Source organism: Dendroctonus ponderosae, unplaced genomic scaffold (assembly GCF_020466585.1).
Source record: "Dendroctonus ponderosae isolate FM_Combo_2020 unplaced genomic scaffold, Dpon_F_20191213v2 Dpon_F_20191213_3, whole genome shotgun sequence".
Taxonomy (NCBI): domain Eukaryota; kingdom Metazoa; phylum Arthropoda; class Insecta; order Coleoptera; family Curculionidae; genus Dendroctonus; species Dendroctonus ponderosae.
This window is the reverse complement of record NW_026018508.1, coordinates 9,488,600-9,507,432: the sequence shown is the minus strand read 5'-3', so window position 1 is coordinate 9,507,432 and position 18,833 is coordinate 9,488,600. Positions and strand designations below refer to the sequence as shown.

The 18,833-nt window shown below is 32.7% G+C and overlaps 1 protein-coding gene across 2 annotated transcripts in view; it reads left to right on the top strand.

The window, feature by feature from the left end:
* Nucleotides 1–18,833, top strand: part of LOC109539054 — a 61,279-nt gene that overhangs the window by 26,372 nt on the left and 16,074 nt on the right. For both annotated transcript variants that reach the window (XM_048664957.1, XM_019906572.2), the window contains exons 2-3: nt 5,327–5,661; nt 6,464–6,666. In XM_048664957.1, coding sequence (XP_048520914.1) covers nt 5,327–5,661; nt 6,464–6,666 — 538 coding nt within the window. The remainder of the gene's footprint in view (nt 1–5,326; nt 5,662–6,463; nt 6,667–18,833) is intronic.

Below are 18,833 nucleotides of genomic sequence, written 5' to 3'. Positions count from 1 at the left end.
AAACGAATAATTATTCGAGTGGCTGCAACTGTCATGTTTTACATAAAATTTTAAATATACCAAAAATGGTAAGACAAGAATTAGGCATAGTATATTATACATGAATTATATTTAGAATTTGGAGTAAAATTCAAAAATGTAATAATATATAGGATGTTCCATTTAAATTAAGCAAGTTGATACCTACTTCCGGTAGAACCGGAACATAGGAATAGTAGATTCACATTATGTCGAGGTAGTTAAATGAAGTAAAACGAACGAAGTAAAATTACTTACAAGTTAAAAAAAAACTCATAAAAAAGACCTTACAGTAATCCGAACCTATAAAAGGACGAACATTTAGTAAACTAAAAGCAAATATACAAAAAGACAATTTCACTTACACACTTTATAATTGTTACTGGGTTATATCTAATGCTCCAACATCAAGTATATTATTTAGCTGCACATTTACTAATTGTCAAACCTATTATTTTTATTTATATTTGTGCATTTGACCAGTACGTACATTTACTATCTACTAAACATTATTTCCTTTTCGACTAGTCTCGGTCAGCAGCAAAACAAGTAAAATATTATTTAGTATTCATCGTAATGATTCCTGGGTATAATTTTATGGCACTGGGGTCGACAAAATTGGTAAAATGTTGGATCATTTTAAGCTAATAATAAACGCTTTTTCAATTAGCATGCCAATCTGCCCGAAGTAAATATTTAATTTAATATCTCAAAGTAAACTTGATGAGCCGAAAAGCTTGTACAGACTTTATAACAAAGACTTCAAATAATTTCAGAAATATTTTATTTATTTCTTAATTTCAATGTGCCTCCATTACCATACTTACATTACTTAACTTAGGGGTTGCTGTACTTTCAGTTCAGTATTGTTATATGCTGCTATTAGTGGGTTAGTTAAACTCAAAATTACTAACTAAAATATTGGATTAGATAAGTATACCAAAAAAGGATGTATTCTTATATATTATTTAAGAACTGTTTGATGAAAAATAAACCCAAACTAAGTACATGACTATTCTCGAAATTTATGTCGTGTATACTCGTTTTTCATCCTATTGATTTTTATATTGGCCATATATTTTTCAGTATTAACAAATTTTACGTTTTTATATAAAGTACATGATTTTATGAATAATTATTGTCCTTATTTTATATATATCTTGAAGTCTAATTTACCGCGTCAGAAAATATAGGTCCAATAATTGATGCAGATTTTTTCTTGCGTAAGCGTACTTTTATAAGTTTATAATGTTATCTCGTATTATATATTTATAATGTTATCTCGTATATTACCATTATGATATATTTATTTAATATTAATATTATACCGGCGGTATAAGAAGGGATCTTTTAGCTTCAATGTGGTTATAATTAAGTTTTTTATTTACCTCTTTATTATAAAAAAAATGTTTCAGATGTTACAGTAGGACTGGGAGTTTATGGAGTTTTCTTCGAATACCCCTCAAAGAACCGTTTTACTTCGATGCAAATATATATGCAAAATCTTTATACTAAATGGGGCCATTTCGATCAATATAATACGTATAGAATTAAACTGAATGATGTTTTCAAAAGCTAAAAAATTGCTAGTTATTCCTTTGTCAGCTGTTCACGAATACATGGAATTTCATAAGTATTTACTTCTATTTGGCTTACTAACTGCCTCCATTAGCATTTCGCACGACGTTGGATAATTGATCTCACTCTAGGGGCGATTTGCATAAAAAATAGACACGTAACCGCAATTTTTTCCCAGCCAGCAAAGGGGCTGAAAGCCACTAAACTCAAGAAAATTTATTGCCATCCTTAACCTTATTGTTGTAGATATTTTACCATATTTTACTCAGTCAATTTAATATTTTCTTGTGAAAAGTTTTTCCTGCGGGGGCGTAAAATATGACACTTGAACAAGGGTCGAGGGAAAATATGAAGACGTAGAGACCGAATATCTGTATCGAAGTGGATTATTATTGCCGTTTTATATAAAGACATTGTGATAAATATCTCGGTGGACATTCTTGAAGTATAAAATTTGATATCTTCTAATGATAGCAATTTTCATTATAAGTTTTTACGGTGGTAGTAATCACAAAAATGCAGCCCATGTATTTAACTTCGAGTTTGTATGTTAATTCAGCGATATTAATGCCGTTCATATCGGTTCATACTGATTTTTTAAGGGATTTATTTGAAGGGGTATTTAATAAAAAAAATTCATGGATAGGTTCTTGGGATTTTGACTCAAAAATACAAAACTTGATTAACTAGTTTTAATTATATTATATAGGGCGTATATAATCCAAAATTCAGGTGCTTCAATATTCAAGATTCTCTGAGCGATTTGGAGAAGACAAGAAGATAGAAGGAACTCAATAGAAGGAAACCAAAAACTGTCACTAGAACTGAACACTGAATTAGTGCCACTTCAAAAAGGCTCTGGGCCTTACTTTTAAAAAATGTTGACGCTTTGCTTCTTAGTGGAAGTGCTGTTCCAAGAAAAATGGATTGTTCAATACACTTGTTCTTAGTTATCTGATCAGATAAAAAATCGAATTGCTTATCAGTATTTCGAGACATGAAGGAGCAATTCGTAGAATTTATTGTAGTCAATAGAGAGGTCTGATGGTAGTTTTGGAATCACTCTATACAATTGGTACAACTTTTCTGGCAGACCTCAAGAAATAATCAATCTATTAAAGTTACATATTACACATAAAATAAATCACTCTATTTTGGCTTTGAACGGAGAAAAATGTCTGCTAGTGACACATAACGGCCATCATTTGAACCGGCAGAATCTTAAGAGCTTAGCAGAAAATTCTGCTAAACGCACGGAATTGAAATTAGACACTAATTCACAAACACAAACTGTTCTGTGAGCAACTCGCTTTTTTCGACTGTTAGGACCTTATAACATGTTAACTACTTCAAGGCTTTTGCTAAAATTAATTTTAATCCATTTAGTCGGTAGCCAATTTAGATAAGACATCTAAATTGCTGCTGTTAATGCAATTTGCATACATATTCCTTATAGTTCAAAGTCGATACCGGTCTCTCTACGTTTCCAACTCAATACTGACGATTTGCAATAGAATATATCAGCACAACCTATTTAAAATATATGATATATGCTAAGCCGAATTGATCTTCATTAGCATTTAGTCTTGCCTTCGGAAGAATATGTTGATTAGATTCAACGAGTCAAGAGATATTTGCCATTATCCACCATTTGCAGTTAGAGCCGTAGTTTAGATTTTAAATTGCTTCTGAGAGTTACTTACTGTAGGTCATAATATATTTAGCTCCCATTCCTTTCGTAGGCAAAGTTAGAAAGGGAGTAAGATTTACTCTTATACATTCTTGAATTTTACCGTCAGTATTAATTTTAAATTTAGCATCAGAATATGTGTGTCTCTTTACTATTAATTCTAAATTCAAAATCTGCTGCTGTTATTTGAAATAATTTATTTAACATGAACTATTTAAAAAGGTTTTTAACCGCAATAAACAACAAACATAATAAATAATTGTTTTATCAGAAAGACTTTTCKGATTTTTTTCAAGAATATGTAGAGYAATTTTYTAAAGAGGTTTCGCTCTGCTTTGCTTCACGCGTTAGCTGCMATGGGTACCCAAAGTGGATTCAYCCTTAATCGTTAGCTTCGAGACAGCACATAGGAGTTTCGCTAAAAAATGTGGTTTTTTAGTATTAATTCMATTTTTTTGTTTTAATTTACACTCCTCAAAAACGCTCTATTTTGTAGAGTTTTACCTCAAAACACTGACGATCTGGAGGTCCTGAATAGGAGGCGATAAACTACAAGACAAATTTACAGCTCTGTAAAAATTTTACAAAACTTTTTTCATCATCGAATTCGCGACAAAAATTAAAATAAATTCCTCTCATTTGCCCCGATAGCCATTAAGGTTTTCTCCAAAACCGATCACAAAACTAAAAGTTTTTAATCGAAAATGCAAAAATCCATTATTTTCTGATCATTTTCTTTTTTTCTGACAATAATGAGATCTTTTCAGCTAAAATTGACAAAATTAATTTTGCTGGAAAATAGGAAATCCATTCGAATTTGGTACAAAAACCAAATAGTTTTATTCAGTTTTTTACCGAAARTAATTAGGATTATCATGAAAAACGGCCAGAGAGCAAAAGTTTACAAAACATTATTTGCAAAATTCGCCGCCCGTCGCTCAACGCTCTGAAGATTTTTAAAGTTTTTTTAAATTGTCAGGTCGTTCCCATTTTAACAAAGTTTCTATTAAGCAATTCTTTCTACGCAAAAATCGCATTATTTTTTAGTTTCACTTAAAATACTGACAATATTCAAGTATTATTTGCGAACATTTTTTTATAATAAGATACATTTTATTGGAACACTCGCTTCCTTAACCGCTTTGCAAAAAATTTTGGAAAACTTTTTGCAGCTTCGATTTACGGACAAAACCCCGGATATATAAACAAATATATCCCGGAACTGAAAAAGCGAAAGTTTATAATCAATTATTTGCAAAACTCTTGGAACTCGGGGTTTCTTCATTTTTAGGTCAATATTTCTAAACAACTGCTTTTTCCTAACGTTTTACTGTAAACTTTYATTGCAGCAAAAAAAWWGCAAAAAAAAAAGAGATTTMTYATACAAGAAAACTCGCCGACTTTCTTTGGAYCCAGTTCTGTTGCTGGGAAAATCTAGATGCCTTTTTCTAGTTGTTTGAACAAACTAGTGAAACGTTACTCAGAAWAAATGTTAATGACCTTTTTTTAGATGYGAAAATTCCAGTCTCGGGTCTCTTGAATAMAKCWYTWATRAMYCATGAACCGATGAGTTATAAGTTAAGTTATGTTATGAGTTACCCGTTAACTCAGAGAGCGGCMACAAGTCAATAGAGCAACTCAACACAGTRTTGAAGTTCTCTGGTTATGGTCATCCASTTAGAKTTTTCTACTGATATGAACTGTMTAGTTCTGCTGCTGGTAGATGCAATTTTTGGAGCTCTCGTTGAGGTTGTGGCTCTCGTTCCTTTGATGTTGAAATTCAAAAACCCTTTGTTTGGCCAATTGAGAGCATGYCAAACTTTCAGAATTGAATTTAAAACTTTTCACCCATTGCATTTTTACCATCTATTCCGATACCATGTAGGTACTTTCTTATTGTCTTTATATTTCGAGAGTTATTCTAAAATCTGAATGTCAATTGTTTCATAATTTTCAGGACAAGTCCATAATAAATCTTTGTTACATGAAAACATCATTCAACAGTTGTACACAAAGCTTAAATATTGTTTTTGGTTTCAGTGTGCTCCGGGCTTAGGAATGTACGTATACAGGTACCAGTCGCTGTTTTGCGTGGAGAAGACGCTAATTTGCAGTGTTTCTACGACTTGGAAGGCGACAAACTGTACTCTGTGAAGTGGTATCGCGGCAGTTTAGAGTTTTTTCGATACTCTCCAAGTGAATTCCCCCCAATAAAACAGTTTAAAATTAGAGGACTTAATATTCGTGAGAAGGATTCTAGAGACACGCAGGTGGTACTGGAACATGTGAGTAAAGAGATCAGCGGTATTTATAGCTGCGAAGTGACCGCTGAGCAACCTAGCTTTTTCACTGATATGCAGTCTGCCGAATTAAAGGTAAGCCATTAAATGTTTATTGTGTCAAAATGCGCTATAATCGAGCGAGAAATATCGCGCAAAATGTTTGATGTTTTTTTTCGAACTTCATTAGTCTAGACCTGTGCGTTACAGAAGAAACATAAAGTCCAAGTGTCCATTAATAAAACATTAAAAGATAATTCTGTTAAAAATTGTTATACTAATCGATTTTTAATTTTTACGACCGTACCTTTTGATGAAAATGTATTAATCACAGTAACCGAAAAGTAGGGTAATTTAGAGTTAAATACGCCCAACTCCAATATCGCGGTGACATTGCTTTGAATTGTCGATAAAGGTARTAAAGCAGATCAGGTCCGTTCTGAAGCACTTCATGACCGTTTCGTATGCGTATTGTTTATTGATCCCAACMAAATCATCAAGTGTGAGATATTCGCTAAGAGTAATGCAAAATTATAATTTGATACTTTAAGCTTTCTGCTAATGCCTTGTAATAGATASCATTTCAGTGTSTACCAAATAATTGATTCAGCTTCAGACTTCTGACTTTAGATGTTCCGTTATMATTTCATATATTTCAATTATTGAAACACTAACTTGCTTATACCGTATAGTTCATTAAASATATAGAATACTTATAATGCATTACRKGTTATGAGGGRAAAACGTATTCTTTTAAATCGTATCTGCAACATTTCTAATGTAGAAAATGAACTGAGTTCCAAAGCAAAATTGGTCTAACGGTGAAGGAGAGTAACAGTTGAATATTGGGTTAAGAACTAGATAAAATCTATTAAATRGATTCATTTTTTAATTTAAGGTCATTGAYTTGCCGCGGAAGGACCCGCAAATCAACGGACTGAAAACAAGGTACAAGCTGGAGGAAACCCTAAAAGCTAACTGCACTTCTGAGGGATCACATCCGGCTGCCAATTTGACTTGGCGTATAAACGGTAAAGATGTGGAAGAAAAATTTGTCCGTCATCAAAGACCTTCTATCTACAATGAAGATGATTTAGTTACGTAAGTGTGCTTAATTTTTTTAATTCCTGATATCTACTATTTCTGCTGGCTGCCAAGTTTCATTTATGGGAAAGATTCAAAAGCTAACTTTGTTTAGTTCTGTACTCTTGATTGAATTAAATTAAATTGGTTTGGCTTGAATAAATCGCTTTCCAAACTAAATTATCATAGAACCAGACCCTACAATTCAAAGCAAAAGTTTAACGTTTTAAAAATCGGTTAAAAGCACCTTTCTATCATTATATTTGTGGAAAATAAGAAATTATTTATTAAATTTCGTATATCATTAATATATATTTCTGTAAGTACAGTTTTGCTATAATTATACATTCTACAATTTACACTTCAATGTACATTCGAACAACTGACTTACTTCAAATATAACATTTTTCAGTGCAATGTTCGGCATACGGGTTAATTGTGCATTTGAAAAATCGATAGTTGCATTGTAGGAGCTGAAAGTTGCCCTGTAAATTTTGTTGCTTGATCTGGATGCCTGTTTTAAAGTTTTTTAATTGCCGTTTGCAATTTGACTATACCGTTGAGATAAAAAATTGCCTCGAGTAATCTGGTGTATCAAAATAAGCAAACAAATTTGCACTGCTCGTAACAACCTTCAAAACCATCTCAAATCCCATGATATGCAGTAATTGGTTTAGCTTTCTTAATATAATAAAATTTCAAAGTTAGTAAGCAACTTATTATGTTTATATTGAGGAAAAACCAAAAAATACTTGCTTCCTGAAGGAATGTAAATCTCGTTTAACGGGTTTTTCATAAAAGCCTACGCAGATAAAAAATTACTAGCATCAAAAGTTTTTTCTTTATGTTCTTTGATCTTTGCCCCTCACTTAACATTCCAGTTTCGTTTCATGGAAAGGACTATCCCTTAGCATTACCATATTTGGATATCGGCAGTGGCACGTAAATAGTGATTTTGCGATTTTCCACCTTAGGAAATATCTGTAATATTCGGGCAGATATTAAATTCGAGGGCATGTTTTTACTGGATTTTCAACTTTTAACTTACCATATTGCGTTTGCAATTAGATGGAGTCAGTCTTTTACTTGCTATTTTTTTAGATATAGATAAGATTTGCAAAAATATGACAACCAAATTTCGCTACTAAGTTTACGCCTTGATTTCTGTAATTTATGGAAAGAATTCTTACGAGCATGTTCTATTTTGGGTTCGTAAAAAGTCGATTTTATGTTGAATAAAATAATACCAAATTAGGAAAAATTCACGCAGCGTATTTCAATAAAGCTGAAATAGTTAAGCGAATAAATATAAATGAACATCCTAATAATGTTAAGCAACCCACTACTTATAATTCCTGACTCACCAAATCAATTAGTCGGCTAAATTTAATATGAAAGGATATTTGTAAAAAAAATGTTTTAGTAAAATTAGAAAATATTATTTGATTATTTAAAATCTCAATCACATACATACATAATAAAAAGCCTTGAAGAACACAGAACGACTACTACAGTTGCACCAAGACGGAAACTTATCAAACAAACAGAAAAAACATCTAAAAAAATCAGTCCATTATTAAATTCAAAATGTTGGGATTTAGTGCTTAATACAAGGTGGACCAATATCAAATGGCAATATTTTAAGGACAGGATGTGTAGAAAGTGGAACTAAGCAAAATAAGCTCGCCTGATCAAGTCCGATTCTTATGGGTTTCAAAGATATTTAGATTAAATGGTATCAAAAGCGAATAAAAAATACGCAGAATTAACAAAATAGAACAAGTGAAAATTAGTAGTAGTGGAAATCCAGTAGTGTACAAAAGATCCCACTACATCACACTTATTTGCGCGTCTATACACTGATCTAGTGGCAGCTTCGGGGTCAGTGTTTCCCTCTAAGGCACACTAACAGTATCAAGAAGTGCAATTGAAATGCAGTATTAATTTTTCTATGGCTTCACGTATCCTTTTTCTCATCTCTTCATGTGTGTTGCTATCAATGTTTGTGTACAATCTTCTTTCCTCCATGGCACTCCATATTATGGATCCTCGTTCGATTCAGCTCTGATCTTACTTAGTGAATTACTCAATTGATTTCTCATTATTAGGCTTCTAGAGTTTAAAGTTCGCAGATGTTTTTTGCTTTGCTGGGATCTTGTCTTCCTCAACCGAACTTTGAGCCTTACTATTTCTGGATTATGATCTGTTGCTACATCTGGTCCAGGGTACGCTTTAGCTGATATTATGGAATTTCGGTAATGTTTATTAATTATAAATTTTAGATTTAAGACTTAATCAATTTTATTCCTAACTATGTGATTGTTGTTATCGGTATCGTTGAGTGCCTTCCAAGTATAGAGCCTGCCGTCTGGCTGTTTAAATCTTTAAATCTGGCTGTGTTTGTAATCACCATGTCTTGTTCTTTACAGAACTGTGCCATTTTACCTCCCTTTCGTTCCCTGTACCCAATCCAAAGTCAGCAATAACATCAGACACTTTCTTTTTCCCAATTTTGGCGTCGAAATGTCCCATTTTTATTGTAATATCCCTCTTCCTTGTGACACCCAGAGCTTGTTGCATTTCATTGTAGAATGATTCTACTTCTTCGTCACTCTTATCGGAAGTGAAGGCGCACCTGAATATTGTTAAGGATTATTTGGTTTGTTGTTGCTCTTATCTTGTTTACTGTATCTGAGATCGGGATAAAGTCAGTAATAGTTTGAGAACAGCTACGGTCTACCAAAATCGCTACTCCGCTTCGGCGATGTGCGTCTTTGTTACCCGAGCATTAAATATTTGACTGATTAATTTTGATTCTCCTGAAATTTCACCCTTAAAACGGTTTCGTTTTTAACAAAAATACCAAAATTATTAAAATTAACTGAAACATAGCATATGATAAAATTATCGGCACCAACTTATTAATAGCTAAAAAATGTAATTATTCTGAAGTATATGGATCAAACATTAAGAGCCTTGAGCTTCGTAAATATTTTACTCCTGCAAAGTTAATATCAGAATATAATGCAACCTGCACCGTATTCCAGGGCCTAACAAAAGCTAATAAACTAATAATTTTCCGCTGCAAATCCGAGCTGTTTCGCGAAAATTCGTAAGCATAAGTTCGCCAGCTTTTAGAACATATTTCCTGCAGATCGGCAGTTTAATAAGTTTTCAGATGTGAGCGAAAAGTTCGTAAACGCGTTAGCTTTGAATCCGTTGTATCCGAATGCATTTCTCGGTGATACGAGAATTCAATTTTCCATGGATTTTGTTAAAAATGTGAAATGCTTCATGATTTCCAAATGGGCAGCATGCAGTAATGCAGAACGTTAAAGTTGTCTATAAATATGAATGAAGTACGGAAAGATTGAATATAAACTATCATACTTGGTTGAATTGTTTTCATAGTACTATATTGAACGTTTTTTTTGGACTAACGGCCTAACAAGTGTTTTAAATGTTTGTAAATTTATAATTGCGACTAAGATGCTACAATGCGATTTAAAAAAAAATTGAAAAACATTGAGAAGGTTTCATATAATTTAAAATGTAACAACTGGCCAGTATAGGAATGAATGTCGTCGACTCGCTTTAGAGCATCTTGACTATTAATTAATTAACGCTGTTAATTGGGAGATGTGAAAAATTACAAGCGCATCAAAATTTAAGCCAAAACGTGACTTGGTAATGGAATAAAATGATAATTTGGGGCTACTACTCGTGTCATTTCTTACATTTCAAACATTGAAAAACGAAACTTTTTGCCCTTGCCTCTAAAACTACCCTTGAATCAGATGTCCAACCTGTAATGTACAAAACGAAACTAAAAGTAATTACACTCGCATTTTATCAAAGAATGAAATGAAAGAAAAATCAAAGCTTTATTTCCTCCAAAGTCTTGTTAAACCCATTCTAAAATGTTACAAGACTGCGAAAAAGGTGGGTCAATGAGGTTTGGGAAATGCTCGTTTACCCACTATCCAGTGTTCTAATGACTTGTGTGCGAATCCAGTCTAGCTGTTTACCTACCTACCTACCTACCTAGAACCCTCCTTTTTTAAATACCTAATATTAGTACTGAAGCAACCGTGAGATGTAGTGTCTTATTTTTTTGTCCGTATTTTATGTGTAACTTTTTTCTCAATATTTTATTATCGGGTTTTTGTGATCAACGTTTGGAAAATCCGACGTTTAGAGTGGTTATGGCGTGATCCCTATACTGATATGCATTTTTAAGCTCTTAAACGATAAATAAACTACCAACTCCAGACCATTTCAGTAATTAAACTGATCACTTATAGTCTTTCGAAATACAAAAATATGTCAAGACCATAGTTCGTGGAAAATAAAGGTATTTTGTTCGAAAAATGTACATAGCTCGAAAAATCATGCTTATTCAACACAAAAAAAAACACAGACTTTAAGAATTTTCAAGTATATTAAATCATTCATGCACGAGGATAAGAAATACTGAAAAATCGGGTTTCGCCATTTTAACGGTTAATTTAAGGATTTGTAAAAAACAGTTAAAAGAAAAGTTTACGACTTTTTAATCATACGCCAGTTTTCTATCGAACGTTTTCTGAGGTCACGTTCCCATGAAACTTGCAAAAAAGTGCCCATTGCACCATTTGCAATGGTTTCGTGTTGAAATTTTGTTTTTAATTCAAATTGAAACCTGAACAACATTTTCCGCCTGGTCATTGCAAGTTTTTTTATTTTTTTATTTTTAGTATTTCAAATTCGTGTTGGCACCAGCCTAATAGGCGTAATTATCATATCACCTGAAAAACCACCGAATAATTTTGAATTTTGCTAAGTCACAAAGTTTAAACTACTTGCTTAAAAGCTTTTGGCCGTATTTCGCAAGCAAGCCCTAGGAAAATATTTAAAGAACTGACGCCAATTGTGAAGCACTTTTTTATGTTCGGAATAATTGAATCGGTGAGCTGGAAACCGTACCAACAACGTACGTTAAAGTCTGTAAAAGTCGAAAAACGTTATTTTAAGATATTGAATATAAATTTATAAACTTTGAAACTACTGATTTGATGGGTCAATGGGTACCTTATGGCTAAAAAAACTAATGGAATTATACGGTTTTCGAACTAATCGGTTCTAGTAGTTATTTTGGCCTCCCAATACGCTGAATTAACATTTTTTAGAAATTTATTAAAAAAAATAGGCGAAAAACCCATAACGTGTTTTACTGTAATATAAAACATATGGAATTAATATGTGTATTTATATATATGACCCTTTAAAGGCCCCTTTAAAGTCAATTCTTAAAAGACGATAAAGATTTTATTAGTCCAAATGTCCATTATGGAGCTAAGCCTTTCTGAATATAATATGGAGGCGAATGTTTACCGGTCTTTTGTGCTTACATATCATTTTATACGTAAATTTTGTTCCGTTGCCCACATCCGCGCAATACAGCATGTCAAAACACAGCAGCAAACGTATATAATTTATTTTTTTGTTGGTTCGGGCCGAAACATGTAAAGTTCGTGTGCTCGGCTGGGAAAATGACAAATTAAAAATGCAGACCATTTTGAGACGGATGTGCGACACAGACAATCATTTATTAAGCTTTGTGAAAATTTCACTGGTTGACAACTTTGTATTAATCTTTTTATTCTGAGTCTTTTAGGCAGGCGGTTTCCAGATATCACATACATGTAAAATGAAGCAATTAGACTCCTACATCGGGAGATGGAATTTATCAAGTCGTTGTTTTAACTTACGAAATAAGAAATTTCAGGTTTAAGGACATGGATTATTTATTTTGCTAATACCTCGGCCTGTATTTGATTACATTTTTATGTATGTTTAACTAATCAAAGCTCTATATTTATATTACATACTTTCCTTTGTACATAAATTATTTTCCTAAGAAATCAGCATAATTGAAAAGGTTTTCTATCTGAATTTGATAGAGCAAAGTGTGTTTTCTCAAAAAACGTTCTCAAAGTGGAGAACGTTTCCATTTTGAGTCATCATCAGGCCTCATATCATCATAATCATAAATGTTTAAGCAATCTAAAAAATCGGACGGTTTTCCTAGTGCTTTGTGCACGCCGCAGTTCAGCCTCTATTTCGTCGCTAACTTGTTAAGTGGAAAAGTTAATTGTGAAGGCATTTCCTAAGACGTTTCCACTTACAGACGCGGAGAAAGTTTTGCTTTTTATCACTAGGCAATTTTTGGCAATTTATGGCAATTATGAATGACTCTAATGTTGAATCACCCTGTATTGAGTGACCATTTTGGATAGTCATTCAGCAGGGAACACTGATTATGTTTTCGTCCTTATTAACTTTATTCTGATTTATTTTCCTGACTGCATGTATTTGTTATGGCACTCTTATCTTTCCTGGGTCTCAGTCAAAGTGTGAAGTAAAAATTTTGAACATCGTTTATTTCATTACGTTTCGGAGAGACAACAGCGCCATCATCAGATTTAAAATTTACACAAACTCATGATTGGTAAAAATCAACGTTCTTTTAAGTCGTTGCCTTCTTGAATTTTTCTCAAAAAAAAATGAAAAATTAAGGTTTCAAGAGGGCAAAGACCTAAAAGAACGTTGATTTTTACCAATCATGATGATGGCGCTGTTGCCTCGCCGAAACCTAATGAAATAAACGATGTTCAAAATTTTTACTTCACACTTTGACTGACACCCAGGAAAGATAAGAATGTGCTTATTAACTGCACTGGCAACAATTGGTATGCGTATACAATGTTGCATATACAGGGTGATTCACGGTCAATGGCGTATTAGACACTTAAGGAGGAAGCGCTGAACGATATTTCTGAAAATGTGTACAACGAAGTACCCGGATATGTGCTATCGGCCTAAAACCACGTTAAATAAACATTCTATGTAGATCACATTGTATACAAGACCCGAACGAGTATTAGTAAAAATGTATTGCCTATTTACCTAGGAAGAACTAGCAACGTGCAGCCCGCACAATAACTCATTTCTTTGTTATTTTCCAGAAACTAACAGACAAATGATCAAAGTTATTTTTCTCCTAAATGAATAATAATTTAATATTTATGTAATTTTATGTTCAAGTCTTGCTGTCACGAGATCCCTTAATTGTGCGTATTTTGGTTATTTGATTCTATGTAAAATGAACTTTAACGACWCAAAATGAATCTCTAATTTMATAGAAATTTAAACCACAGGCCGACTGTAAGGGCACTTTTTTAAAAAGTGACATTTATRATATCATACTCAATGTGATAAATGAGTTTCAGTCACGAACGYACTATTGCCAAGAAATAAGTAAGAGGAATTTATCACAAAATTTAGTGAATTGTTCTAGTTTTTCARAGTTTTTWAGTTATTCAAGAATTCGAGTTGATATACCTAACACTTTGATAAATTAATATAAATTATTCTCTAACCAAAATTGCTAGATAAAGAATTCACTACTGTATAGAAAATTTAAAAATTACATAACGTACAAGATTTGTTATAATATAAGTTTTGAAAACTTGGAATAGTTCTTGCGCGTTGTTGAATTCTGTACGTAATATTTTTTTTTTAATATTTAAGATAAACTTTAGTCCTAGGAATATATTGTTGGAACCTGACTATAACGCTTCATGCCACAATCGGAATTATAACAAAGCTGCTTCTTAAATAGAATCCACTATATAGATATTCTGACTATCCAAGTATTAAATATGAGTGATCTAAAGTTAGGGATGTGTTCGAACCTTTCGAAAGTATACTGTACGAAAATACAGATTGGCCGTTTGAAACCGAAACAGATGACGTTTGACACACCAAAGAGATTTTAGGAAAAAACCGTCGGACCCTTAAGTAAACTTTACATTCGAGAAGAAGAGAAATGGAAAAGGGAATCGAGTCACCTTTTATTTGAAAGGAAATTTTATGTACTGTACAAACACTCATAATTTTTGATTTTATTGTCAATTTTTTATTTATTTTAATTCAATTTAAAATAAACTGGAAATGTAGCTATTTTTTTTTAAATAAATGTCAATTTGAAATGTGACCAAAACCTAAAATTAAAAATCCTTCGGTTAAAACGTTTAACAAAAACTGCAAAATAAATATATGTCTTAAACTGAAAATTCTTAAATCTTGAAAGCAATCCACCGTTAGAACGAAACAGACAAATTTGGGAAGAAGAAACTTATTAAACTTTAAGATATGAAACCGTCCATATTCAAAGTTCGTTTTTCGTCGTACAAGCGTAATCTGCCTCTGATTATATTTTCATTTAGCATAAACCGCATCCACGTCAGAATATATAAACCAGAAGTAACGATTCTCTGGATGGTCTTTTACCACAGAAAGGGTTTCATTATACTGCCGGGATATTCCTTTGAGCCAAATAGCACACGGCTTATATGACAACCCTAACTAGAGATTAGCTCATACAGGGCGCTCTATTTTTATGGTGATTTAATGAAGAAAGCTCCTGAGAAAGAACCAATAGGAGTGACATTAGTTTACTTAATGCATCCCAAAGCGTCCATGGATATTTAAGCTGGATTTAAAAACTTGCTGCCTGTGCAGTTTCCATGCCGTTGCAGTTACTGCTGTTTTTGCGCAGTTCATGTTACGATTACTTAATCGTTGATTGAAAGAGTATATACTGAAGTATATATACTCTTTCATTCAACGCTTATATTAAGTTGCTCGCTGATGTCGAACTTGGAACTGGATTGGTCGGAAGGTTCACGGATATTATGCATAAAAAAATGACGTGACGGATTTTATGTCCAGGTTTTATATTATGTGTTGTGTTATGCCAACACTATATTAATTTCAGTGTTCTAAGCTAGAAATGTCTATTTTTACACACAAATTACATACTACACGTAAACAACGTTTCAGGTAGACAGTTTGGGCAAAGAATAGGTATTAGTTTCATCACTCGTTCGTTTCGGCGCGGCTCTGAGAATTTGATGAAATGAAGAAGATTATTATTATTACTTTCTGTGTGYTCGGTAGCTTGCTGATTTAGTGTATGATTGTAAAATATTTATGAAACAAAATTTAACGAAAYTACTAGCAAATATTGTAAAACCAACCAACCATCCAGCCCTAAAATCACGTCACAGCCAGTCATGTTGAAAAGGTTTTTTACTAATTGCGAATACCATATTGCATAAATGCGAACTTTCAGAAAATAAATCCTTATCATGAAGCGAAACATCATTTATTTCTTAATTAAATTAAATAAGCAGCAAGTTGCGAAGAAATGTAATGTGATCTTTGAAAATTATCAAAAAGTATGACTTTCTGCCTTTGGCCAATCGATTTCAAAACGAAGCAATAAGGGATGTCGCCAACCTTAGACGAAGCAACATTTTGCTACCACATATCGGCCAGTTTCAAATAATAACAATCAGTTATACCCTCCGACAGGTAGACAACACCTATCCATTCTATAAACAATATTCATTCCAAAAATAGATTACTACTAAACTCCAAACAGCTGACATGATGATATATCGATATCTGAGGCTACACACATATTTGATAATTAAATGCTCCGTCCTAAAATGCACGCGAAATAGTGTGTTTTAAGTTGGTCTTGTCAATAATACCTAATTCAGGTAAAGGGCTCCGAGTAACTAATAAATATATTTAATACAATTACAAAAAATAAACTATTTATATTACTTACACTTTAAATATATTTTTTTTGGTATTTTCTGCTGAAGAATTAATTAAAGAATTAAAAAAATTAATCCCTTTACGCAGCATAAAGACTGACAATGAAAAACATTTTTTTCTTCTGATTTTGTCCTGTAGCAAATTAGTAAAAATGTAACAAACTTACTGACAAAAAAAATAGTCGGACGCACTTTAATACAACTGGATTAAGGCGAATTTTAATAAGAAGTAACATCACCTTTCGGCATTAACCGGCTTTCATACGTTTTGCCTTTGAATCCACTAGAGTCTGGAAATATTCTAGGGTGAGAAAATTCCAAATTTGAGTTGTTTGTGCCTTTAATCCCGGAACTGTTTGCTGAGGATGGTTACGTAATGATTTCTTCATTTGATGCCATAACGTTTCTATAACATTCAAGTCCGGACTGCTTGAGAGCCACGATAAAACTTTGAAATTATGATTTCCAAACCACTTTTTGGTGGCTTCAGATGTGTGAAAGAGCGCGTGTGAAATATGCAATTTTGAATTCCGAAACATTATTCCATAGTTGGAATTAAACTTCTTGATAAAATTTATTGGTACTTTTCTGCATTTACAGTTCCATCAACGAACTCATATTTGCCAATGCGTTTACTACTTATACATCCCCATATGACCTCTTGGAGAAAATTTCCTGTACGCTTTAGCCAGTCTTTATGAAAGCTCTCTGAATTTGTTCAAATCATTTGTTTCTGAAAATCACCTACAAATACTACAAATTTTGATTCCTCATAAAAAAGAACGTTTCGCCGCATTTCCGGTGTCGAGGATATTTTAGATTTACCCCAATTCAAACGTCTTTGTTTTTGGATAGCTGTAAATAGACGGTTTCCTTTGCCTAAACCAACAGCAGATAAATACAATATTATTCTATATTGAATACCATAAAATAATAAACCTTCTTTATAAAAACTGTAACCAGATTTATGCAGCCATAGTTTACTGCATTCGCACGATACATTGAAAGTTGCTTCCTGATTCCACTGAGCTTGAATTTGTCTTAAGGTGCCTCTTCTGTTGGACCTGCAGATATTTACAAGAACACAACGTTATTTGTTCGTGAAAGTCGTCTCTGTTTTCATCCGGTTTGTCGCAAGTTAGTGCATAGACCTGGATGATGTTGGCGTTAAATGGCCGCGAGTGGAAACGCCTCTACTCATTTGTTGGTTTCCTGGCCTATTATAACAATTATTCCTACTCCATTGTAGTGTATTTTTAGTATGTGTTGGTTTTTGTCGTGTGCTTGATGTTCATCTTTTTCTCTATTCATCTCTATATTGAGTCGTTTCATCTCTTTAATGACATTATGTATTCTTCCGTCTGAAACATGCCGCGCCTGTTCAAGGTAGCAATCTTATTCATGAATGGTCCAATAATTCTTGGCACCCTCTGGTCATTCAAGACCTGTCGGAAACTGAGGGCCATGGCTTTTGGTTTTCTAGTCACGCTAATGATTAAGCTGGGAAATTTAATGAGGTACTAATATTAAGTAATCTGTGGGGTAATAGACTATTCCAGAGAATAAATACTTATAATGTGCAAGTTTCCAATATAGTAATTGTTAACTCTATTCAGATGCAATTTGGCAAAACAAATTAGACCAAATATAGTTATTCAAACAGTTACCTTGTTGTGTGCTAACACATTAAACTGGATGCTTCATATTAAACGCAAGGACTGAAATATATCTAGATAAAGCGGCCTGATGCAGTTAAATATTCAGGCCTCGTAACCAACTTGTCATATGCTATACGTGTTCATTTTATTTTTATTATCTGAAACTGCCACAGCGAATTACAACTTCACCGGGTCTCATTTTAATTGAATTTGAGACAATTTTTCATTAAATTAAGACTTTTTCCTGACATGGAAAATATATTGCAAATATTTACAAGTAGTTTCCTATATGTACTTGTATTATGTAATTTTTGGGCTTGGTTCATATTACGAGAACCACTGACGATAAAATATAAAAACACTTTATTAATTCGGCAAGTTAGATTTCTTCTAAACAGTGGTCATTTTCTGACATTGAATGAATTATATTTGCTTTCATTATCAAAACCTAAATTGAAAGCCAAATTTTTTTAATTATTTATATTCGGTAGTCTGATATCATACTTTGGTGACTATGTAGTTTATTTATGTTTACTGAAACTGTGTACACTTTAAGTTTGATTAGTTATATGACAATTCCAAATCAAATCTATTCCTGGGTTTCAGTCATTKATTATCTCTATTTRTTAATGAAAATACGTTTCGGTGTATTTTTYCACCATCATCAGTWTTTCTAAAAYAACAGATAGTKRAAAAAAAATTTTYATTAATTTAAAAACAACCACAGTTTGTCAACAACCTCATCATATTACATATTAAAATACATCACAATTGCAATACTTTAAAACATTCTAAAATTAATCAGGCCTAACAGGTGATTAGTCAGGACAATCAAATTTGGGAAGAGACTAGAATT